Below are 26,615 nucleotides of genomic sequence, written 5' to 3'. Positions count from 1 at the left end.
CACCGAATGGTGAAATATAACAACATATAATACAGAAATAGATGAAAGATTTTGTTCCTAGCACACAGACAGGCACAAATATTGCATGATTTCCAGAATTGCTGAAAGTCTTATCCTTTCTGGAAAATGTAGACCATATTTTTTGATTGTTGACAGTAGCTACAATGCCATTAAATTTGGGGGAAGTTGTATCAAATTATGTTTCATACATAATTTGACAGATCTCCAACCCCATGACTTCTGGGAAGTTCAAGGATTTTGTTTAAAAGAAATACCATCTCCTAGAAAATGAACAAATAAAATTGATTCCTTCTCATGAAATGTCAGCTGGAAATCTTGATCCAGGATCCAAAAACTATGGCTATGCTGCCTCCCTTACCACCTGTTTTTGTAAATAGTTTTCTTGGAATAAATCCATACCCACTTGTTAGCGTAGCATTAATATAGTGCCTTATTTCATGCTACAGAGACTACAAGGGCAGAACTGAGTATTTGAAAAAGAGACTGCATGCCCCATAACAAATAAAATATTTATCATCTGACCCTTTACAGAAAAAACTTGCGAACCTTGCATAGAAAGTTTTGCTTTGTGAGCTAATTATTTAATGGGTAATCATTTTGATCTAACAACATAATACTCTTTTTTCAATGACATTATTCTTAATGGTGAAGACCGTCTCTGTTTTTTAAAATAGTCCCTTAAATTTTTCTTATATACAACAGTCTTTAACCAGTCCTGGAAAGGGAGAAGCTTTATGATATCAGTTGCTTCACTAGTCGAGATGAAAGCTTGCTAGACTAGGAAAGCAACTCCTTGGTACTTGTAAAGGGGTGGAAGAGGATAGTATTGTGGGTATTAGAAGGCAGCATATTCCAGGCTCTATGTCCCTGGAATCAGATTGTCTGAACTCCAGTCCTGGCTCTGCTACTTACTTCCTATGACTTTAAGCTTCATAATCTTAAAAATGATGCTTTGGAAGTAGTGCCTGCTAATGAGTGTTGTTGCAAGAAGTTAGTGGATAAGACATATAAAGTGCTTACTTAGACTTTGGATCGAGATTCATCATCAATATCATTCTTATTTGTGATAGGTATATTTATTTTTTCTTTCTCTCTTACATTTTTGTTTGCTTTATTCATCTTGGAATTGCTTAATTGCTTTGGCAACTTCTCCTTGACTAGACAGGTGATGTTTGTATTTCTGTGATGTTTTCTGTCTCAGCATCAGTGCAGCTATAGACACTAGCCATGTTTTGGATTTAATGCCAATGACCACAGTCTTGTTGACTAAATGTGTGCTTTTACATTTTACATAGAAAATAAAAGTAGCCACAGACTCTCAGTGGTTGCACTGTTATTTACTGAATGACTGCTTGTAAGTAAAGTTTGGTAGAAGGAGTCCTTTTTAAAATTTGTGGACTGTGTGTGATTCTTCCTGGAGTAAGAATCCATAGCTGCTGTTCAGGATATTTGAATGTGAGAAATGGCATGCTGGTATAATGCTTTGCTTGACCAGGGTAATTAATGGCCGTGAACCCTCCTTAATTAGAACCATTTTATTTGTAGATTTTGAATTTGATTCTGCAGTCAAAAATTCTAAGAGCCCTAACCCTTAAGAAAAAACATACACTTGTGGAGGAATGTTTTAATGATCTATAATGTAAAAGGGAAGGAACCATTTCATAATATTCAAGGTCTGTGAAACACACACACACACACATACACACACCCTTTTAACATTGTCTGTTGCTTCCTCAAGATGGAGACAAAAGTTTCCAGGAAGGCTTTTAAAGATACCAGTGTAGTAATGATTATAGTCTTTTATGACCTTGTTAATCATATTTCTGTCTTAATGTAGGGATTTCATGTTAAACTTGAATATAAAGGTTTATATTGCAAAAGAGAATATTTACAAATGGAGATAAAAGTTTTATATATAAATCCTAATGGTCCAGATGAAAAATTCTAGCAACTTCTTAAAAATAAGCTCTTCTCTCAGCAACCTAGGAAGGAAGACTGCACAGCAACAAACACAGGGTTGGCAGGAACACCCTTGTCAGCCCATTTTAGGGCCTCAGCTGGATGTGGTGATACAAAGTGCCTTCTGTAATCTACAGTCTTCCATTTCCCTTTGCTTGCAAGACATAGAAAGCTATGTCAGTGTGGAAACATAGCTGAACTGCTTGGTGGTGTCCGGTTGAGTTTGACCAAGTCATCCAGGAGAGACCACATCTGCGTGAAAGAGGGCTGAGTATTCAGGCAGGAGTGGAAAGAGAGAACAAGCCAAAATATTACAAAAAAGGGAACATGAGAATATAGCTTCTGACCTCTGTTTGTATTGCACTCAATGACTGTAGTTGTGGTCTGGGTGTTTCCGCTGTGAGTTTTTCTACTCCATCCTGTGTCAGATGGACACCTACTTAATGGTCACTCTAGTCTATAGTGGTCTATTTTTATGACTATTGTTTGTATCACACAAAGCCGTGTCTTTCATTTGTGTCCTGTTGTGACCATCTCCTACCACTCAGACACAGAGATTATCTCTCATAATCTTCTCTTCCTTTTAAGTGATTGACCGAGGGTTAAGTGTGCTTTAAAATAAGTACTCACATGTTTTTCAAAGAATATATATTTTCCCTTTTATAGATTCACTGTATTCACTCAGCTCATTTTATATGTCTTTAATGATTTTCCCATAAAAATGTTATTTCTGTTTAACTTTACTTCCCTGAAATAACACAAACTCTTCTTCAGTATATAATATTTTCAACTTCTTGTAACTTTGGTAATTGTATGAAATGAAATACTAAGGTGTTGAACCAAACCTTATGATGAGTTCCACATTGATCTTTTAAATATTATAGCTGTCTTTTTAATATAATAGAATGATAGAATGTGATGTCTTGCATTTACTAATGAGAATGAGGCAAACTTACTATAAAATTTCAGCTTTCTTATTTTGTCCAGTATCATAAAATAATAGAAGCTAGCTCTGTAAGAACCAATCCAGATATTTTCAAGTTTCATTTAAAAAAAATTCTGAAACTTTTTCACAATAAAATGGGAAGCATGAAAGCATTTATTGTGTTTTCAAATGAACAGAAAGTATTTGTGAGAAATTAATATTAATTACTGAAGTCCTAGAAGCTATTTCTCTGACAGAATTAAAGTGAAAACCCACTAGCACCTTGCACAGTCTGTTGTTGACATTATAATTATTCTCCTATTTTGAGGAATGAATAATTATCATAGCAAATACTCTATAAACTTCTCATGCATATAATTATACCCATTCACTAAAGAAAGACAGGATTATAAGGATTACAATTAAAGGGGGAAAAAAGGATTCTTCCTCTGAATATTTTTTCCTCCTACATCTCTGTGAAATCTAGGAGAGTGAACAAAAACAACACTAAATTGTGCTATTCCTTTAAAAATGGAATTATAAATGCTTTTTAAGGAAGTTACTGAAAATCCTCTAAGAAACAAAAAAAATGTTACTTAATAGTTAAGGAGTGAAAGTGATTAATCAAGTAAAAGATGTGAATATCAAGTCTGGGATTATAATATGGGTTATTAGGAAAGAGAAAAAAAAGACCAAAGAAAGGCTCAAGACAGGTAAAGAAAATGACTAACTGGGTGAAATGTATCTATATGGGGGTTTTACACCAAAGAAAATCCTATCACATTATCATTATTGTGAGGATCATGAAGATTGAAGTCACTGACACACACTTTGCAAACAGAGCTGGCTGCAGCTAAGGAAAAGGAGGTAGTGCTGTGAGGGCAAGGGAATTGAGTTCAACTCAACAAGAATGTATTGAACATCTGGATTGATCATTGTTATGCTAATCAGCAATGGTGTTTCATTCCCAAGTGTAAGTTCTCATCCTGCCTAAAGAAAAACATGTTCTCTGAAGAGATGGGATAGTTATTTAATATGAAATGCTTAGCAGTAGATATGGCACCACATGATTTTTAAAGAATTAAACACTAAGTGCACCAATATAGGAGATAAATCAGAAATTAGGGGGACAGTGAATAAAAGACATCGCAGGATGAAAAAGGCAGAGCAAGTGTTAACCTTTATCATTAACATGACTGAAGTTGTAGTTTGGAGTATGGAATGAAAAATTTTGGAATCCTCTGTAGTAAGAAGCAAGAAGAGAATTATAATGTGTGGTTTCAAATAGGAATAAAATTAGCTGGAGAAATATGTTCATTCCCCCACTAATCATTGTGGAGGAAAGAGAGAATGGGACAGAGTGAGGGAGTAATGGGGAATAGATAAATCTAGAGCCATTCTAAAGATTGGTTTAGGGCAGAGAACTGGAAGTAAAAAAAACCCAAAACCCTAAAATAACTGACATCCTTCCCAGTATAAAATATAATATATCCAGGGCCTCCCCTGGTGGTGCAGCGGTTGAGCGCTGGGCTGCAAAGCTGTCCGCAGCCTCTGCAGTGCCGGTTCGACCCCTGGCCACAAGTGAGGGTCCCACATGGCATGACAGACCTCTCCTGTCTCGCCCGCTGTTCCCCTCAGTAGTGAGTTTCATTGGTCTGCCTGTTCTGTTCCCTGCTCTGGCTCTGGTGAATTCTCTCACCCTCCCACACTTCTGACTGTACTCAGCGTGTGTATTAATAAATAAATAAATCTTAAAAAAATAAAATAAAATATATATCCAAAGAACAGAAAGGAATAGTTAAGATTTAATTCAAATAGGGAGGCATTTAATAAAATTGACTTCTGAGAATCCCCAAAGGGATAGTGTAATTAATAGTTAGTGTTAATTGTGATCAATTAACATGACAACAGAGAAAGATCTGTGACTACTGAGAAAAGAGGGAGTCATTGATTTCTTATAAAAGGACTCATTGGTTGAGTAAATGAAGCTGTTTTCTAAGTAAAGTTGAGAATTGAGCCTTGAACCAAAAATCTCAAAAGACTGAAGTAAAAGAGTGTGTCTGAATTAGGCAGTTGAGTGGGTATCCAGCATACTACCCATCTGGTTTTTTACTCAATGTCCGGCTTTCCTTGGTCAACTCCCATAATAAGATATTCAAAAACTATAGAAGAAATGGTTTTCTGAGAAACTTGTTGAAATCATAGAGTCAGTGAGCCAGAAAACCTTGTGGAAAGGCATTTTCTAACTCAAGGAACCATTGCTAATGAATGACAGTAATAAAAAAGAAACCACCATTGCTTGTTCCTATAAGGTATCATTTTACTACTGAAGTCCACCCTGAGGAAGAATTATCTTGCTCAAACATCATTTAGATTCTGTCATTCTCCTCAAGGTCTACTGAGACCTGCAGTTATTTTAGAACCCAAAGAAAACCTATGCCTCTGGGGTATGTTTCACTACCTCTCTTTGCAGTTGTGCAATAATCCAATGTTCCTTTTCTAACACTGCCTTGCCTGTTTAAAACTAGCCAAGAAAACCATGTCTTTAGCCTCTTAAATCTACAACCTCACATCTAATATCCAAACAAGGAATGCTGGTCACTGCCATTATTATCAGATAAAATATATACTAACTCCTACTGTATGTGTATAACCTCATTTTATAGACATTCTGTTTTATCTCTTTCTATTCATGATGGTATTTTATATTTTTCTTGCCATTATAGGGGAAGAAAATTTCTCTTCTATCCTCTTTTGGTCTCTAGTTGGACCTGAGTATTAAACTTATACATATCAGCAGGAGAAAAGGATATAGTTCTTAATGAATATTTGCATTTACATGAGAGCCTTCATAAGAGAATAAAGACCCAAAGAGGTGACCCGAGTAGGCAACTTTTATAACTGTTAAAGAAATAGTAAATTTGTGAATAATTGATAAGACAGAGGAGTTTAGGTTAGGTTATAAATGGTGAAGAAGTAACTAGGAATAAGAGGGTTAATTTACTAAGGATTATTTACATATATTTCTTAGCTCCAAATTCTCTGTTTTTGGTCTTAAGAAGGACTTCCTTCCTTCTGGTATAGGGCAGGACCTTGCACATGAGAGTTTCATGACCTGTTACAGGAAAGAACGGTGAAGGGGAGGTCAGAGTGACACTCCTGCTCCTACCTTTTTCTCAACACCTTCTGCTTAAGATACTCAATATGTCAAGGCACCATATTTGGGGATAGTGTATCCTAAACCCCATTACTCTGGTTGTAGCTAATTTCATGGACACATAAAATGTGAGAATTGAAAGGGACTTAAGCATTTTAGAAAAAGGTTTAAAGAAGGAAATTATATATTCCAAAGTAGCATCACAGTTTAATGGGAGGACCAAAACAACAACCCATAAGGCTACTGGTACAGATTTGTGTTCTTGACTTCTCCAAGAAATAGAAATAATGGAGACTCTAATCTTGTAGGTACCAACTAAGAATTTATTAAAGCTTATGCAACTCAGCATAAAAGAATCAGCATCTGGGACAGGGTCTGTATGCTGCTACCCAAGGTGGAGGTTCTATTTAAGCAGTTTTAACCTAGCATATTGAACTAGAGTGCTTTTTTTGCTCTTTTTTTCCATGAGGTCATTCCATCTCTCAAACTTGTGATCTTCTCTTACCTGTCACTTCTTCAAGATGGAGTCCATATGATTAGCTTAGTGAGTTTTTAGCATAAAGGGTTTGATAGGAATGAAAACTTCATTTCATCTAAAGTATGTATTGGGGACGAATTCCTTCTTAGAGCTAAGACAGTCACTACCAGTGTGGGCAGGTGGCCTTGCCTTGCCTCTCCAATGGTGAAAATGCTCCTTTCTACTTTATAATGATCTGGTTAGCTTCAGCCTGAGTCACTGTCCAATACCATGGAATTTCCTGAGACTCACCACACCTTAACTCCTGCCTAACACACTTCGTGTTTTCTCCACCACAGGGAACATGTTGGTGAAAATAAAGATACTTAAAATTATGAAATTGTGGTTAGTGGATCAATGTATAAGGTTCTGCCTGACATTTTTCAGCTGAATTATATTAAAATCAAAATTGCGTTACTTAATGTTGTAGAAGCAAAATTACTTTTATTCTTCACTTGTAGCCGTATCGATACACAATAAAGTTCATTATAAGCAAAACAATTTTCTCTTTGTAACAAATGGTAGAACCACAATTTGTTAAAATTTGCTCCAACATGCCTTTATAATCCAAATCAATCTTGATATGCCACACCTTCATTTTATACTTGTCTGCACAATCCACCCTAAGTTTCTTTCATCCCATAAAGCTCACATTTGTACCCTTTTTCTAAGTAATATATAGCTAAGTTGCCTAGGAAAATTTAGTCATCTGGTGCAATTCACCTTTGGCACTTCTCATTTACAGTTCCTGTGCAGCATTTAGGACATTGTAAAAATCCTCCTAGTGGTCCATCTGCCTCCTTTACCCTTAAAATTTTCCTCCTGCCCTTCTCTTCCTCATTTCTGTCACTTACTCTTTCCTTCTCCCTCCCACTTTTTTTTTTTTTTAAACCAAGCTCTGCATTTTTTTCGTTAGTATAAAAGCTTTGTCTCTCTCGGGCGATGTTATCAGCACTGCGGATCCTAGCATCTCAAAATCTGATTCTGATTCTTCTGTTACAGTCAACAGTATGACTTTTAAAAAAATCAATTTTTAAGTTCCTTATCTGCTCCTCTACTTCTAGGATGACTGAATCTTTCATAACTAATGGGGTTATTGGTTTCAGGGACTCTTAAAGGGAAATGGAGATTGCAGTTTGTGTAAAAAAGCAAAAATGAGAGTGCAATTAAATGTATTAACTATAGCTTTATTTAGATACATTTTATGTTGACTTGATTGACTTTGCCTAGTATAGAGATTTGCCATTAAAAACTAGTTTTGATGAGAATATAATGGTTTAATATCACTGTTAGTGTATGTTTGGCTTATGAATTTCTGAGGGAACAATCACACCAAATTTAACTTCTCAATAGGTAGTAAAAAGATCAGGATGGCTATTCTGCATATCTTTTGTAATCTTAAAATGTTTCAGTGTACATTGAATGCTGACTGGTGAACACATGGTGGTATCTGTGACTGTCTAGACTCAATTCATAAGCACATCCAAGCAGATCTCCAAGGTCTGAATTGATTAGAGTCTTAATTCCACGTTTTATATTTGTGCCATTGAATCAAATGTTCTTGTCTTTTCTAATAGTCTGTTTTACTTAAAATTCCCATTACAAAGTGCGTAGTTTGTTTGCCAAATTCCACATTTCTTAAGTAAGTTCGCATAAAATTTTCCGCAATACCTAGAAATATTATTTCAGCTCCATGGCCCTCTCTAACAGCCTGTGTTCACTTTGCATGATGTTTTAGATTTCTTGATTACCTAAAGATGTTAGTACTTTTTCCTCATGATTCTTTAATCATAAAATATTATTCAACAAGAATATTATCATTATAACTTGAACTCATCTGAGGAAATCTTTTAAAACATGAACATGTAGTGAATACCTTTCTTTATATTTTCTCTACTCCTTAAGCATCAAATCAATGCGCTGTATTTGGGGATGAGGTAATGCCTCATGTCTTTCACTAGTTGGGGCTCACATAGAGACTTGGAAGCTGTGGGCACACGATTCTCATTATGGTGGATGTTTAATTAATGGGTGGCCATGCATAGTTGTACTAAAATTTCCACAGCAAGAAATTCTTTTCCAAATACTTGAAATCTTCTGTGACCAACTTTGCCAGTCTTGTCAAGCACTTATGGAACTAGAATCACCAAATGCAATTAGAACTAGAATAGGGCCTCGCCGGTGATACAGTGGGTTGAGCACAGCGCTGTGAAGCTGTCTGCTGCCTCTGCAGCACTGGTTCTATTCCCGGCAGGCCAGGGAGATACCCACATGGCATGGCAGACCTCTCCTGTCTCGCCTGCTACTCTACTCAGCCGTGTACTTCAGTCCATCTGCCTGTTCTGCTCCCAGTTCTGTCTGTGGTAAATTCTCTCACCCTCCTGCGCCTCTGGCCTGTATCCCAGCTCTTGTGTAAATAAATCAATCTTTAAAAAAAGAACTAGAATAGAGGTATTTATTGAATCCTATATTTGAAGTGAAATGTTAATATCTTAATATTAACCATGGAAGTTTGCACACCACCAATCAAGCCATCTGTTTAAAATCATGCTAGGTGTTGTGTTTGCTTCGGCAGCACATATACTAAAATCATGCTAGGTGCTGGTATTAAAAATAACATCTTTTACAAGTTTAAGTACTAATCCTTAAAAGCTGATGATAAAACTGAAGCATCCAGAGAAGGAAGAGGTTGGGAGAGATGAGAAGCAAGAGGGAAGGAGGCACAATAGACCATGGTGGTGGACTATGGGTGATTCGGTGGTGGGTGCACTAGTGAAATGATCTTTGCAAAATTTTTATCAGTCCCTACCACTCCTTTGTTAAACCTTGGTAACAAGGTACTGTTTTGCTCAAGCTGTATTTCCACACCTTTAGTATGTACTTCTGTTGCTTACTAGTTTAGTGCTCACTCTGCCCCACCTGATTATATGCCACACCTGTCCCTGGGCTCACCGGGCTCTAGTCACTCTGCACTACCCTTCCTTTACCCATATGTGACTGAAGATGTTCCAAGGATAGTTGAGCACTTCTCTTCATCTGGTCATTCTTCAGTTTAAACTTTCATTTTTAGAGGTTTCCCATAACAAACGAAACAAAATCAGTTCCTCTTACTGTCGTCTTTCAGCAATGTCTTAATTATCTGTCAGTTTGTACTGATATATTTATCTGTGTGATAGTTCATTTAGCTACTTCCTTCTCCATTAGCTTGCAAGACTAATACAATCAGGAAGCATGTCTATTTGGCCCATTGCTTGTCTCATGCACAGATCTAGCGTCTGTCACATAGTAGCCGCTCACTCACACCTTGCATGCAAAATCCATGTAGGTGTGAACATAGTTCCATTTTCTAGCAGAATTCTCTATTAAATAGGGAAATAATGTCAAAAACTATAGATTTTTCTCTATTTCCTGGGAATGTACAAATAGCAATTGTCTTTTGATGATGAATTATTTAAGCAAGTCTTAGAAAGTTATCAATATAGGTGATTATAAAAAATAAAATTGAATACTCTGGAAAAATGTGGAATCTCCATGCTTGGAGGAGTAGTCAGAGGATAATAAATTAGGTTTATGTAATTTAAGGTCTATGGAAGGCTCTAGATAGAGACAAGGTGATTTGATAGGCAAAGGCATGTATTTAGTATGCCTTTCTCTCTCTCTCTTTTTTTTTTTTTTTTTTTGTTTAGTACTTTGTTGAGGGCCCAACTCTTTGTTCTTTTGCATGAATAGGGAAAGGGCTTAGGATTTCTCCTCTTGATTCTGATTTCGTTTTTTCCACCTTTAAGAAGTTTGTTATAATATAATATGGCATAGTGTTCGTAAGTGCTGTACAAACATTCGGGGAAAAAACTGACAGCACAATACTCAAAAACTGTTGGTGACACATAAGAAGATAGGAATCTAGTAAAAACAGCAGCTAAGTTTTACATGTGATAAATGCTTAAGAAATACATAATAGAATAAAGATATGGCACTTTCCCTTGAATAAAGCATACAGCTTACTATGGCAGCATCCTTGGAAGGTCACTGGAAAGGTTGCAGCTTATAAATTATTGTAAAGTGATGGAAGAGAGAAATTTCAGATTTCCCTCTGAAATCAAAGGGAAAGTTTTACCAACAAATGCAGATGAGGTGGCTTATAACACCCAGGCACTTTGCCCACCTGAGATTCCTTTTATGTATTTCTGCACTAAGTTCTGTGGGGCGCAACTTTCTGTGCTCACTTCATCTATCTCATGAATGAAATCAGGCATGAGCAAATGTGAGATTTGTGATAAGATCATATTGACTTCTAATAAATCAATTGCAGTGTAATAATTTTTCAGTTTTAAAATGTGTTGGAGCATAACTGACTATAGTAGACTTAGTCAGGAAAAAAGACTTATAGTCAGAAAAACTTGATATGGTCCCAAAGCTTTCATTTCTAACAGAGCAACCTGGGCAAACTCCTTCCTTCATTTATCCCACTTTCTTTGTCTCTAAATGAAGTTGATAACATTGGAATTTGTTGAAATGCAGCAATGAAGGCAGAAACATTTTAGAAAATGTGAATGTCTCCAAATTAAAAATTTTCTCAGAGAATTAATTTTCTTTCAGCTAGAGGTAACAGCCAAAGATCACAGGATTGCAAGTTCCCCTACTCAGGGTCTGCTTTTGTTGAGAAAAATATGTGAACCAGCCTTTGGAAGTGATAGAGCCTTTTTCCTGTAGGAAAAGAAGAGCATAAGAGCATGTGGCTGGTAGTTTCCGGTGAACATATATGTGGCTTCTTAAATTCAGTTTTATATTGTAATCCTGGCACAGTGATTTGAGTATAATGGCAAGAAAAGCAATGAGGAGAAAGGGGAGAGGTGATTTTGCTAAATGAAATGGGAAGACATGGAAATATTTGGCTCAATGAGTTTTGAAAAGCACTATTAGTACTTTCTGAAGATGGTTTGTTAAAATCAACCCAGCCCAGTGGTTCCATGGAAGGAGAGATGTTGTCAAAGAAGTGAGGCCTCATCAGATTTCTATGACATTGCCTTTACTTATTGTTCTTCAGTAGCTACTGGTGCCATATAAATAATATCCACACTTTTCCATCTCTTATTCCCTTCTACTCTCCTTGCTGTGAAAGATTCAGAGCAAACTTGTGGGAGAAAATCAAAATTACTTTTTTAGACAAATCAGTTTACACCCATGACACAAGTAATAAAGTATTTCTGGCCTATCTATTGTTATACACTCTTGGTACTTTTAGCCGTGTTTTTTAATTTCAGAAGGAAATTTTCCATTTATGAAAAGCAGGTGTGACTTAGCAGTCAAACTGCTTATTTAATTGATGCACATACCATTTGAAGGGAATATATTTTTTTTATTAATTTTTTTATAGAGGCATGTTTTATTTGTTTGTTTGTTTGTTTTGTTTATACATGCCCTGGGTACAGTCAGAAGCGCGGGAGGGTGAGAGAATTCACCAGAACCAGAGCGGGGAGCAGAGCAGGCAGAAGGACCGAAGTACACTGCTGAGGGGAGCAGCGGGTGGCAGGAGAGGTCTGCGCGCCATGTGGGACCCTCCTCCGGTGGCCGGGGAGCAGCCGGAGATCGAACCGGCGCTGCAGAGGCTGCGGGCAGCTTCGCAACCCAGCGCTCAACCGCTGCGCCACCGGGGAGGCCCTGAAGGGAATATATTTTAGAAAAAAAATTTTTGCCTTCACTAGTATTAGAATTCCCCAAGACTTCCACTATACTGTAAGGGTGTCATTTTATCCATACATGAAAGGCACTGAGAGACTGAACAGAAAGGATTATTCAGGAAAGCTTCTCCCTTACCAGATTTTGTGAGCTCCTCAGTATGGCACTGATGAATCTGTGTAACAATCTTTGTTTTGAAGGAAGGAGAAATACTATATTCTCTGCAAAACTTTACATCCTTCTTAGGATGTACTTGTGAACTAATTAACATATACCATATATATATATATATATGCTTATTATATATATATATGCATATATATATGCTTATTTTTGGAATCAAAACAGAATCTTTCAAATTCCTTAATATCAGTCATGTATCCATGTTCCTTTCAGTCTAATGATGCTATAAATATGGGAATGTTAACTACTTACAGCAACTGAGTAGTTTATTTTTCATTGTGACAAAATGTATGTAATATTAATTTTTCTACTTTCACTACGTCTGTCGTTAAAGATTTGATTTGACTTGATTTTGTCTAATTCTGGTAGAAGTGAATGTTGCTGGGAGTTAAAAATGCACCATCAAGGACTTCTCGGCATAGAATTTGCAGACCTGGCTTAGCAAAAGTCTGACTTAAGAAACAATAAACATCTGATATTTTTCTTTTTCCTTCTGACTTGTTTCACTGAGCACAATCCCTTCCAGCTCCATCCATGTTGTTGTGAATGGCATGAGTTTATCTTTTTTGATATAAATTATATAAAAAATAAAAAATTCCAAAATGAAAGAAACAATAAGCAAATGTATTTCTGGTACTACTATGCACTGAGTAATAAGGTAATTACAATACACATATGTGCATTAGACACAGTCCCAGTCTCAAACAGGTATTTGTCTACTTGGAGAATTATGATTAATGTGCTTGAAAAATAATGATAGAATAAAGCAAGGACCTAAAGAGTGATAAATAGGTGCTGATAGCAGTCACAAAAGGAAGAGTACAGTGAACTGATAAGAGAAAAATTCTAAAGGAAATATCTAATAGCTGAGCCTGGCAGGAATCTTCAGACTTTAAATACAGACCTCAGAAGTCATTTTAAGCAAGAGGATAGACAAGGTCAAAGGTTCAGAGACAAGAGAACGTGTAATTATTTTAGATAATCTTGATTCATTTCTAGATCATGGTCTAATGTTTTTTTCATGGTGCTCAGGAGAACTTTTACCCAAGGAGTTAGGGTTAAAGCAAATCTATCTTTGCTATCTCTCACTTACTGAAATAGGCCCTCTGCAATATATTCAATTTCTTAGTAGTTCAAGTAGGGCCGAAGTGTCTGATTTATTTGAAAACTGAGGTCCCTGTTCCTCTTTTTCCCTTTAAGAATGTAGGTGAAAAACAAAAAAACCCAAAAGTATACCTCTCTTAAAATCAGACATTAAATTTTCGAGTTTCATTATAGAATAGACATATTGTAAGAAAAGTGCTTAATTTAGCAACAGTAATAATCATGACAGTGTGACATGCTTTAAAACAAAGGCAGCAACAAAAACAGTGTTGACATGGCTGGGTGAGAAATATTAGGAGATTCTGAGTTTGTGTGCTTCTCTCTAGTTGCAGTCTCTGCTGAACCTTCTACTCTGGTCTCTAGACCCTCTATTAATCCCAGATGCCTATTGGTGAGATGAGCTAGTTTTCTGGGATTATATGTACAGCTGGTGGTTAAGCCTATCTTTATCTGTGAAAACATAATTGGAGAAAATAAATAATAATTCTTTAATTCTATTATCTTTAACTCTGTTATTATCTAATAATTATTTAACTCTATTATCTTTAACTCTATTATTTATCTCTAGTCTAATTAACTGGAAATGCTGGCCCTCCTATGAAAAACAGAAATGTTCCCTTTAAAGAATATACCAGAGATTGGAGATGAGATAATTCTGAAGAGGCATTAACAATCTTACTCATTATTACTTGAATTATCATGTACTTCATAGTATTATTAGGTTATACATCTTCATATCTGCCCAGGAATCCCCCTATGTTAGTGGAAATTATTCATGCATTAGAGTGAAATCAACCAAGATTGAAAACGTGTTAACTTCTAGTTTTTAATGACAAATTACTTAGATGTCTTGGTTTCTTAGTCTATAGCAAGAGATTAATAATAATATAATACTCATGGAGTTGTAATAAAGATGACATTAATGTATATGCATATATATTAATTACATATAAAGTTCAAGTTAACCTTTACAGCCAACTATTACTAATTATTGTTGTCATAATATTTAAGAACCATCTTCTGAAAAGTCATTCCCCTTGTGCTTTTACCAGCATGAGAAGCTGATACATGAATTGGAAGAAGAGAGACACTTACGCCTTCAGAGCGAGAAGCGATTACAGGAGGTGACACTGGAGTCTGAGCGCAACAGAATTCAGATGCGCAGCCTGCAGCAGCAATTCTCCAGGTAATGTTCTGAACTGAGCATCATGCAATAGGAGGTGCATCGCTCCCTGTACCAGTAACAGATTTGCTTGAAATTGCACTGTGCAAGTTTCTGTTGCATTTGAGGAGCTAATATTCCAATTAGGCCTTCTCTTCTGGTCCGTCTATACTAATACATTTGTACCTCATACAGTTTTTGGCTTCTTTTCCTCCCTATGACTTTCCATGGGGGTCTTCCAGTAAGATGTGGTAGCATTTTGATCTGTAGGCATGTCCTCTGACAGGCCAGACAGAAGGAGAACATAAATTTAGACCTCCAGTAAGCTCTTAATCTTTACTGAGAGAAAGCATTTAGGAGAAGTAAAACAAAATAATAGTAATTTCCTTTCCCTTAAAAAAAAAAAAAACAGAACTGGATTTTGAAAGGATATTAAAAAATAGCTCATCTTAGATTTAATTTTAGCACAATCAGACTCTTTCAACTTCCATTTATTGTTAATATGAAGCAGGTGAAGGTTTGATCTTACATATGAATATCTATTTAGTTCCATGGACCAGAAATGGGCACCCTATGATGGGTGATTTGTTTTCATTTCTCTTTCACTTCACCATTTGCAAAGTCAGGAAAAGCATTTTTGTTTCATTTACCCTTTACGGGATTATCCCAGGCAGAATGAAGTTTGAGAAGTTGTCCTAAAATTTTCATGAACAAGCTGTGTGAGTCTTGTCTTTAACTTGCCACTGGATTTATGTAACTGCATGATCGGTGATGTATAAGATAGTATCTCAGTTATGAGACTGATAATAGCTACCTTTAATTTTTAGATGTGTTGCAGGTAGACACCAAAGTGGAACCTCCAAATGATTTATCTTATTATAGCTTATGTCATGAATTCTTTTGTCTTTGGTTCAGAGACTTCTTGGAAGAACAGGATAGGGAGAATGGATGACTTATTTGTGTTCAGAGTCATGATTTAACACTGCACAAATGTTCAATCCCATGCATAATACACAGGTGCCATAGAAATCTACCAATCAATACTTGAATGGATTCATGTCCCACCCCTCACAGTCTATTACTTATACCACTCTGTACTCAATTTTTCATTTGGTTTGATGGCAACTCTGACTTTATGTCTCCAACTTAAAATAATAGATCATCCCCCTCTGAAACAACTTTAAAACAAGCACTGCTTCCTAATACTTGCCATTTTAATGATCTAGGAAAGGAGGAGGCAGATCTTGCTACCCCTGTGAGTCTAATTGAGATGTCTCAGCATTCAAATTATTGATTTATAGGGTGTGAGGCACATGGCACAGTAAATTATTTTCATATGATGCCAGGTCATCTGCTGTACATCAAATGACAATCATATACTGATTTGAGTTATACTAGAGCCAATGCTGATAGAGAAGATAATCATGTGTAAAATAAATAGTGGTTGGTTTTACATACTGATTTTGTGACAGTTCTGTGCCACTGTCCTCCCCCATGTGATCAGTTTTATTATATAAAGCTTTATTGAAACTGGAAAGTTCAGTACAATTACAGCCAAACAATTAATATAAATTAGCAAACGATGGGAGAATAAATCCATATATAACAGATAAGATAATTGCACAATTTAAGTAGGCCCACTGAACCATTTCTGATGGTCTTTCACATTCTGAACATTGTTTTTTAGGATATTTCTAGCTATGATTATTTAAACAATTCTGTTCCTATAATTTACTCTTTGTAAAATCCTCAGTATTGCATAACATACCAATAATGCATTACCCTTGGACATGGACGGCATCTAAATGTTCACACAAATAATTTCTATAATCTAAATTACTGTATTGAATTTGAAACTTTCATACTAATATTTTTCTCCCTTTTCTCCTTGGTAGGAAAACACATCTTATATGTGATGATATTTAAGATAGTAACTTCCTTTGAATATTGTACATGGGTTGAGGTTACTGTTAAAAATAATGCTAATTACCTATACCTTTTCAAAAGATAGGAAGTGGTTTCTAATAAAAGGTAATTTTATAATAAGGCTGGTGAAATAAAAACAGAAAATGGCAAGAAGTCCTACTAACAAGCCCCCACATATTTTCTGAAGATAAACATTTAATCTAGCTCTAAGGCTTTTGCCAGGTAAGATAAAAAGAAAAATACAGATGAATATGTAATTCTTAACTCATAGTCTTTGAACTGGGTAATACTTTAATACTTTGAGAGCAGAATGCTTGCCATAGTCCTTTCACAGATGCCATTGAAGCCTATAATAGACAATGGTTCAAAATGATAAAAATTGGCATCAGTTCTTAGAAGTACTATTATTTCTGCTGTGCCACCTGTTTCTACATGTACTTTCTGCTGTTTCACCTTTTTCTACATTTACCCTTTGTAAAATTCTCAGTATTACATAACATGCAATTTAATGTATTATTTTATAATAATACTTTAATATATTATTTTATAATGCATTATTATTTAATGTATTACTTTATAATACATTAAATAGGAATTCTGGACCCATGTCTAAATATTAACAAGTAAAACAGGAAGAACTCCAGTGCTGAAGAGTCTCAAGTCAAGTACTGTACTACAAATTCATGGGAACATCCATATATATATACTAGTGGTATCTACATAAATCCTCTTTTATGAATTGGAACATAGAAACATAAGCTGCCTGGGCTTAGTTAGGGGAAGTATTTTTCCTGGTATGTTTATGGTGATGTAGCCTTATAGAAGTTAATGAGGTTCCAAGTCTCAGATTTAGTGATGAGGTGAGGCATTGGAGAAGAAGGTGAATAGTGAAGTTAGAAGCTGGGACATTGCGTATATGGGTGGAAGTGGGGAGGTAGAGTTTAAGTGTCAGAATGAGTGATTCAAGAACATTAGTCTGAGACTTGATTTTGTTTTTTCCAGGTAGGTGATAGGTCTTGTGGCTTAAAGGAAACTGCCAAATCTAAACATTTGTGATTACCTGTGGTTATACATAATGGGATTCCTTAGGTGATAGAATCTAGAAAAACTTTTGAATGAGCCATTCTCTTTTATGTCACTACCAGACCTTCATCCATATTCCCATTCATCTCTTGACTTCCAATTAGGATATAATTGTCAGTAATCAAATTTGCCCAATTAGAAATTACATAATCAGCTCTAAACTCATAAATCAGAAACTTCCTGCTTTGAGAGTGATGTAAGAATGTAACAAACTTAACTCAGACCATTTACACTCCTTAATGTAAATGCAGGGAAAAAAAAAGATATTTTCAGGCCAAGCCTTCCCTGTAGATGAGAGAGCTTCTCTATAAGGTGGTACTGAGAAGCAGGTGGTGTTATCATTAGGGCTGCCCCTCATTTGCCTTACTGTTTGATGATGTAAATCAAAGATGCAGTCCAGATGCCATAATGATTATTTAACCTGTTGTCTGTGTGATATAAACAACTGGGCATATTTTAGGTGACATTAGCTTTGTGATCTCTCTAATTCTAGAACTGTCTCCAACCATATTTAGAAAACAGACTTGTGAGCAAATAAGCTACTCTGCAGAGTATTGATTTCATGCAACCCATGTGTGATTTGCAAATGGCTTTGAGTTGTTCTCTTTGGAAATCTAGTCATTATGTACATTATTACTGAAAACTACTGTTCTTAGTAGACAGCCACTTTTATTATTCTCATAATAAGATAGGACATACTATGCACCATGAAAATTTTAGAATCCAGATAGAGAAGCCTTCTGTACATGTATGAACAAAACAACACATTTATAGTTTAGCTGTGAGTGAATTGAAATTTATCCAAATTCAGAACAGACTGCATATTAATGGCACGTTGTTATGCAAAGGCATGAATGAACCAGATGAAATTAGTGACTGAGTAGTTATATTAACAATCATAATACTCATATTTTATGTATGACAGGTTTCTGCTGCAATGTGTTGGAAGCTTTATGTTAGAACCAGCCTGGTAGACTTACCATTAGGCATGCATACTTTGTACACTATACATATTGATAGTTAGCAAACCATATCACATCAAAGCATCAGAAATCAATTAGTGTTTCTCTGCAGCCTTGAATTGTTCTGTGTGTGTATGTGAATATGTGTACACATGTATATCACACAGTGTAAATTTAAGTAAAGGCAATAATTATGCTTTGTCACCCATAATTGACTTAGCTAGTTGAAAATCATCAGCATGGAATTCAAACTTTCACTCCTTAGCTTCAGGATTTCTCTGCACCTGTTCTGACCTTAATTCCCTGCACTGCTATCTGCTGCCTAGAAACTATTTATTTGCTTTCTATAGTGGGGATTTCTTCTATCACCATAGATTGCTACTCTTAAATACTGTCTACAGTGTGTCGAAACTTGAAGGAGATGTGAATAGAGATGGTTTTATTGCTTAGCTCCTACATTAGTTGCTGCCCATTTGGAAGCTATAGGTTCCTGGCTTAGGAGTGAATGTTGAAGAGGATAATATGCTCTTAAATGTTCTACCCTCATTTTCCCTTCAGCCTCTGTACCTGCCTAGTACATTAAAAGAACATTTTTTTTCCCTACATCTTTGGAAGGAGAAAAACATAACAAGATGAGAAAAGCTGTCAATTGACCTTTGGATAAGTAATAGCCCAGACTTCTTCTGTTCTTCTTCTAGATTTGTTTCCATTTCAGATGATTCCATCACCTTTCACCGATCGCAGAACCTGGCTCTCCTGAGTGCTTTGTTCCTCCCGAAGAATACAGAGAGCAATTTTGTATTGATTTGGGGTGGCAGTTTCTATACTATCAGTAATAATTCTGACTGAGACTTCTCATAAAAATGGAGGTCTCTCATGTACTCCTCTGAGTAAATCTACCAGAAGTTGAAAATGGCAAGGCAACATTGGTTAAATGATAGATTTTCTTCAAATTACAACAGATGGAGGAAAAGATTTTAAATGGCATCTTTAAAATGCCTAGTTAACATAATGGTTCTCATATCTTGATGTCATTATTTCATGTCTTAGTGTGTTGTAAGCTCTCTTGAGCAAAGGACAGGAAGGCTAAAGCCAACTACATAGAAAATGAAAAGAGACTGTATTCAGCTCCCTGAACAGCTATTAATGTACTGAATGTTGAACATTTCTTCATTTCTTTGTATTTCTTTGTCCTTCTCCGACATAATGACATTGTCACAAGTTTCTCTTTAAATTCTTTTTTTTTTAACATCTTTTTTTTTTTATAGAGGCATGTTTTATTTAATTTGTTTGTTTGTTTGTTTGTTTGTTTTTGTTCATACATGCACTGGGTACAGTCAGAAGCACAGGAGGGTGAGAGAATTCACCAGAGCCAGAGCGGGGAGCAGAGCAGGCAGAAGGACCGAAGTACACTGCTGAGGGGAGCAGCGGGCGGCAGGAGAGGTCTGCGCGCCATGTGGGACCCTCCTCTGGTGGCCGGGGAGCAGCCGGGGATCGAACCGGTGCCGCGAGCAGCTTCGCAACCCAGCGCTCAACCACTGCGCCACTGGGGAAGCCCTCTCTTTAAATTCTTAACAAAGTTATTTATTGTCAAGTAAAAAACACAGATTTTTACTGCCCATTATTCATCACTGCTAGAGAAAACAATATTAACACTGGGTTTAATTCCAGTTTCCTTTCATAGAGCAAGCAGTGTTCTAGTAAGCAGATGTTCGAGGATGAAGTGTTAGCTCCATTCTAACTAGCTTCAAGACTCTGGTTAGATAATTTGGTCTTTCAGGATCTTAATTCGCTCATTTGTAAGTGATGAATTTTAATTGAATTTTAATTTTATAATGTTTTCTAAAGGACAGTATATTAGAACTAAAGTGCATTTATTGGATGAAGTTATAATTACACAGTTATAACCAGGCCTGCTTAAAGTTCCAACAATCAGCTTCCATATTGAGAACTAGGAGGGGGTGCTTCGATTTTTTGTACCATAAACACAGTGAAGCTCTGGGGTAGCCCTTCCACCATGCCTATTCTGGTTACTTGACTCTGGAGAAGTCAAGATTAGAAAACTGCCAAGCCCAGATGAAATATTTCTGTTGAGAACAGCCAAAATTGAGTACTGAGAAACTTGACTGGCAAAAGGAAGTTAAGACACTCTGCAATAGATATGACCATTATTGCTCTTGGCTCTGATGTTGTCCACTTTAGGATTTATTTGAACTGGTTTGGAAAAAAGCCTGAACAGAGAGAACTTTATGACAACCAAAATTGTTTTCACTTATAAACGATTTCTCTAAAGAAATAGCCACCAATGAAAGCACCAGTGATTTAGTGTCTCCTCTAAACTTTTTTTCAATTATCTATTATAACCCTTAATGTGTTATTGTCCTCACACAACTGACTCTTTTAAAAAGAAAAGAAATTCAGGATATTGAACAAAATATTTTAAAATTGCATACTAAATTACAAAATTTATTCCAGTTCTCAGTAACTGGTTTTTGGTAAGATTTACAAAAAAAAAAAAAATCCTTTTTTTAGATACACTGTTTGATCAGTTTTGATAAGTTTATCCATTATGTAGCTATATATAGGATCTATGTTTTAATCAATAGAATATTTCCATACCCATGAAAAGTTCCTTCATCTCCCTTTTTTGTTGGTTCTTTTTCCATAACCCTGGCAATCTCTGATCTGATTTCTCTCCCTGTGGTTTTGTCTTTTCTAGCAAATCTTGGAATTGAAGTTAGTAAAACATGTGCATTTTTGTGACTGACTTTATTTACTTAGTGTCTGTTTTGATGTACATACTTCTTGTTGCATGTATCAGAAGCTCATTGCCTTTTATTGTTTATATAGATGCACCATTGTGAGTTTATCAATTCACCTACTGATGGATTGATTCCAGCTTTTGGTGTGCATGAAATTGTGATCAATATTCACACCCAGGACTTCACGTGTTTACATTTCTCTTGGGCAAGTAACTAGGAATGGAATTACAGAGTCCTCTAATAAGTGTAGGTATAACTAATTAAGAAACTGCCAAACTTTCTCCTCAAAGTATTCCTTTTGCTTCCCACTAGTGATGGGCATAAGAGTTCTAGTTAATCCATGTTGATAAATACTTCTTGAAAAACAAAATACTATTACAGAACCCCATACTAAAGAATGTTTGGCTTAGCAAATTATTCTAAGGTAAGCACTCTTGTAACCAATATCATATCTAGGGGGAGGAAATGGACAAAAAATCCCCTCCTGGCTTCTCTTCCCAATTTCAGCCTCTATCTTCCCCCATTATTAGGTTTCTATTTGTCTTGACTTACAGCAGTAAAACTCCCTGTGTTTGCAAAGTTTTATCATTTAATGTTCATGTCTTTACATTTTCATTTAGTACTGCACCTTTGTTTAAAAGTGGGATATATAAGGTAGATTTCTCTTAAGATTCCTTCAAATTTATTTGTTGAAGAACCTAGAATATTTGACCTACAGAATTTACCAAGGTTTGAATTTGCTGGTAAATATACTTGAGCCATGTGGGTTACCTCCCTGGCTGGCGGAGAATCTAAATGGTACTACAGTGGCTGGCAATAGCTTGATAGTGCTATTGATGCAAGGAAGGTATTCTTTCATTTTTTTTTAAAGATTTATTTATTTATGCATGCAAGAACTGGGGTATAAGCCAGAGGTGTAGGATTGAGAGGATTTCATAATATTCTCCTCTCCATATTTTCCTGTGGTCAGATGTGCCTATGCATTGCTCCTAATGATCCAAATGGAAAGTTAACCATGGTTGTCGTTGCCTCTCCATGGAGCAGAGAACATTTGTCATATTCTTATACCTATATCTCTTGTTGCCATTGACTGTGATAGACATTCAATATGTATTTTAGTTGATGATTATATGTATTAATGAATACAAGAATGAAAGAAGGGGTCTCCCTGGTGGTACAGGGGTTAAAGTCACAGCGCTATCAAGCTATTGCCAGCCACTGCAGTACCAGTTAGATCCCCCGCTAGCCAGGGAGGTAACCCACATGACTCAGCAGATCTCTCCTATCTAGCCAATTGCTCTCCTCAGCAGTATATATCAGTAGATCTGCCTGTTCTTCTCCCCACTCTCTCTGGTAAGTCCTCTCAATCCTACACCTCTGGCCAATACCCCAGTTCTTGTATACATAAATAAATAAATCTTTAAAAAAAATGAAAGAATACCTTCCTTGCAGCAAAAACATGCAGCCGTTATTATACTATGAGAGACTGAGGTAAGACTTTGGAAGAATTTTAGGGATAATATGTTTATTTGCTTCAAAGGGAAGTTACAGAATGACCATTTCCAGAGATCTTTAAAATTTTAATAATAGTCATCATTCTAAGAGTTATAAACTATGATGGCCTGGGAGGATGAAGACACAATTTCCTATTCCTAAGGTTTATGATAGAGTGCTTACCTATAAAAGATGAGTTGTCTGTTTCAGAATCTTCTTTGCAGAATTCCTGTCTGCAAGGCACTTAATAGAATTTGGTGCATTGAAAGTTTACTTCCCGTAGGGTAAAGTTTACTTTCAGAGGGTGTTTTATGACCCTCAGATAACATTTATACCAGTCTATCTCTGTAGCATATGGGGCAAATGCAAAGGCAGCAGTCTCAATACTAAGGATTGTTGTTCTGATTACCTTTTTGGTCCATAGGCAGTGCATTTAATGGATGGTATTCCCGCAGAGTGTATCTCCGAGTGCTGATTGTCAACATTCAGCACTGTTCTTTGGGATCCTTTGTTTAATTTGTGAAAAATAATTCAGTGAAGATGGTCCTTGTTTATAAATGTCTACATCTGCTGTTAACAACCTCAAGCTTTTAAGAATGTTTCTCAAGAATAAAGGAGGGAATTAGCTATGCTGAAGCTATGGGGTTCTGACAACAGAAATGTGTTATAGCTTTCATTTTGTTGTGTTTCAGAATTCCTTTCACATTTCTCCTAACCAAAGATTTTCACCTGTTTTTTGGAGGTAGCAGCAGCAAGCTACAGAATATATTTTCTCACACTACAAATAAGAGTTTCTTTTTCCATATATAGTTCCTATGTTTCAAGCTGTTACATTTTCTCATAAGTGTGCTTACTAATATTGCTATCAATGCAACTAAAAAACAAAGACATTTTATACTTCTTAATTTATTAATATTTCTGAAGGTATTTCCTACATTATTTCATTTAGTTCTGACTATAACCTTATGGATGTCAGACAGTGGATATTATAATAACATAAATTTAGTAAATAGATAGATGAAATAAAAAAAAATGACATAACTTGTTTATGACTCCATGGCTAGGTAGATCCCAGATTAGAAAACAGAACTTCTGATTTGTGCTTGATACCATTTATGTTCCCTCACTCATTCATTTTGTAGTTTATAATCTATGATAAAAAACTGAGTTTCAAATTCTATTACATGCAATTATATTGCACACAGATTTCAGCCTTGTTCATAAAGTCACATAGTCTGCCATTGATAGTGTCTCTTAAATTTAGACCATCATCACTTGACAGAGATGTGCCCAAAAGAAACTTGGGGCAGAGGGATAAATGACAGTTTATCACATTAAATGGAAAACTTGATAACTACCATTTTCTCATTTCAAAATGCATAAGGAAGGACCTCTAGTTGTGTCTGTAGTGTCTCTTGTATGGACTTTAGTTTGTTAGTGTATTTTTTGCACAGCATTATCAAATCAGCTGGGCTGATGATTATACTGGTATTCACAGACATCTAGACTACTTCAGGTCACAGTGATGTTTATATCACATGAACTAGATAGTTACTGAATGTAGTTCAGATAATGTAAATTTCCCATTTGTTGTTGGTTTAGACAATACATATTTAACTGACAATATTCATTTCCAGAGTCACCTCATGCCTCACTGTACTTTTCTCATTGAATTCCTACACAGATGTTAATCATGTAATTATATTCTTTGCTGCTAGCATATTGAGACCTCAATATGATATTGTCCCACCCAGGAAAATGTAAACTTCTTAGGGTTCTAGTCTGAGCTATATTGTAGGTGCTTAGCAAATGTTGGAATCAATGAAATAAATAATATTGCTGATGGACCATATTGCCGTTTTAAACTACTATTTATTGAGCCCTCACTGTGCATTGTATTTGACCAGACAGGTGCATCATATTTCCTGAATAACTATAAGATTTCTAGTTTATTTTTATTTAATTAAAATTTTTTCCATTCAGTTGGCATTGTTACATAGAGTAAGATTTTGTAGGCACTGTTGAGACCAAAGAATGATGATTTGAAAAATTACAAAATTGTTTTGAGTCTGTGCTAAGCAAGCTGGGGGCCAGGGGCACAAAACTAAGCAAGTCGTGTCCCTTGTCCCTAAGGAATTTATGCTGGGAAAGAGCCACACTTGAAGAAACGAACATTAGGTCAAATTGAATAAGGCTACAAGAAAGGGGGGAAAAAATGACCTGTGAAAAACTCTGCAAGCCAGAAAGGGATTCTTTTCAGATGAGCACTGAAGCATGTGTTTGTGAGGGGGATTTAATAGAGAAGTGAAGGAAGGGCATTTTAGGTTAAAAGTACAGACCACAAAGACAAGTCTAAAGGTGTAAGGGTTGATATTGAGTTTCAGAAGCAGCTAATAACAGCTGTGTGCAGCTTTAACTTTAAGGTCCTTATCTAAGCAACCTAACCATTTAAATCAGACTTTCATCATCCCTTTGCATTTTGGGTAGTATCTACCTTTGCCTTGCTGATCTTATGAATATCTCAATCACCCAAGTCAATCTTACTTTGAACCCTTTTCTTGAAACCCTGCGGTCACCTTTGATGTCAGAAACACTTTTAAGAATTGATTTCTATTCTCTCAGCAATTCACATTATTGTCAAGAGAGTCCCCAGTGAAGTAGTGATATATTCAGTATATTTCCAATATGCCTGACACATAGAACACTTACAAGTCTATTGCCTTTTCACAAACAATCACCAAAGCACACAATATGTTATCAAGAAATACCCTACAGGTCTTTGTAATAGATTTGAATGACTGCAAAAATCTGCAACCCAAGCTTTCTAAGCAGTCTCTCTTGAGTAAAGAATTGAGCAATAGAGTAGTTAAGGCTATAGTTATTGCCTTGATGCACTTAAAGCCCAGTTCAGGAAAGGCCAAGACCTTGGAGGTTACACTGATAGTGAGAACATCAATCACTTAATAAAACCTGGGGAGGTGAAGGACTAAAATTAAAAGGACATGAAAAGAATTTAGATATGAAAAGCAGCAAAGCTGTACTCTTGAAACTTCTTGATCATTCTTTTCCCATATGATACATGAGGTGCATATGTTCAGCTCATTTTTAAAATTAACATTTAATGAGAACTTACCAGGTGCCAAATACTATTCTAGATAGTAGGATAATAGTAGGGAAATAAAGCAAAAAACTGTCTTTTCTTAATGGAAGAAGCATAATATAATATATAATATTTATAACAAACCTCCATGGAAGATAAGAAAACTGAGGTTCATATGGATTAAATAACTTATTGTCATGATGCTTGAATATATTGTAGATTTGAACTCCACTTGACCCTTAATTATACACACACACACACACATACATACACCATTTTTTTTTCATTTCTTTTACCAACAAAAAACCAAGTGAGCTGATATTTATTAATTGTTGACCTTGTACCAGCTTACCAGCTGTTTTTTTTTCTGTTGTTTTAAACATGTGATCATATTGTGTATAATCCTAAGAGGAGTTGTTCACATCCATATTTTACAGATAAGGAGAATAAGGTCCAAAGAAGGTAAATAATTAGCATTCCAGGTCACACAGCCTCTAAACAGCTGAGTCAGAATTCAAATCAGGTCTATCTGTCTCAACATATGTTCAATTCCTCTTGTACCCTATGAAAATTTATAGATGTTA

The 26,615-nt window shown here is 35.8% G+C and overlaps 1 protein-coding gene across 2 annotated transcripts in view; it reads left to right on the top strand.

Annotated features, from left to right (window-relative positions):
- The window catches only part of NCKAP5 (NCK associated protein 5), a gene marked incomplete at both ends in the record, with an annotated part of 781,067 nt that overhangs the window by 337,067 nt on the left and 417,385 nt on the right, over window positions 1–26,615 (top strand). For both annotated transcript variants that reach the window (XM_084239032.1, XM_084239031.1), the window contains one exon: window positions 14,595–14,728. In XM_084239032.1, the coding sequence (XP_084095158.1) occupies window positions 14,595–14,728 (134 nt within the window). The remainder of the gene's footprint in view (window positions 1–14,594; window positions 14,729–26,615) is intronic.

This window comes from Talpa europaea (genome assembly GCF_964194135.1).
Source record: "Talpa europaea genome assembly, chromosome: 1".
In the NCBI taxonomy this organism is placed as follows: Eukaryota; Metazoa; Chordata; class Mammalia; order Eulipotyphla; family Talpidae; genus Talpa; species Talpa europaea.
The sequence above is the reverse complement of the archived record's forward strand: the minus strand, read 5'-3'. Positions and strand labels throughout refer to the sequence as shown.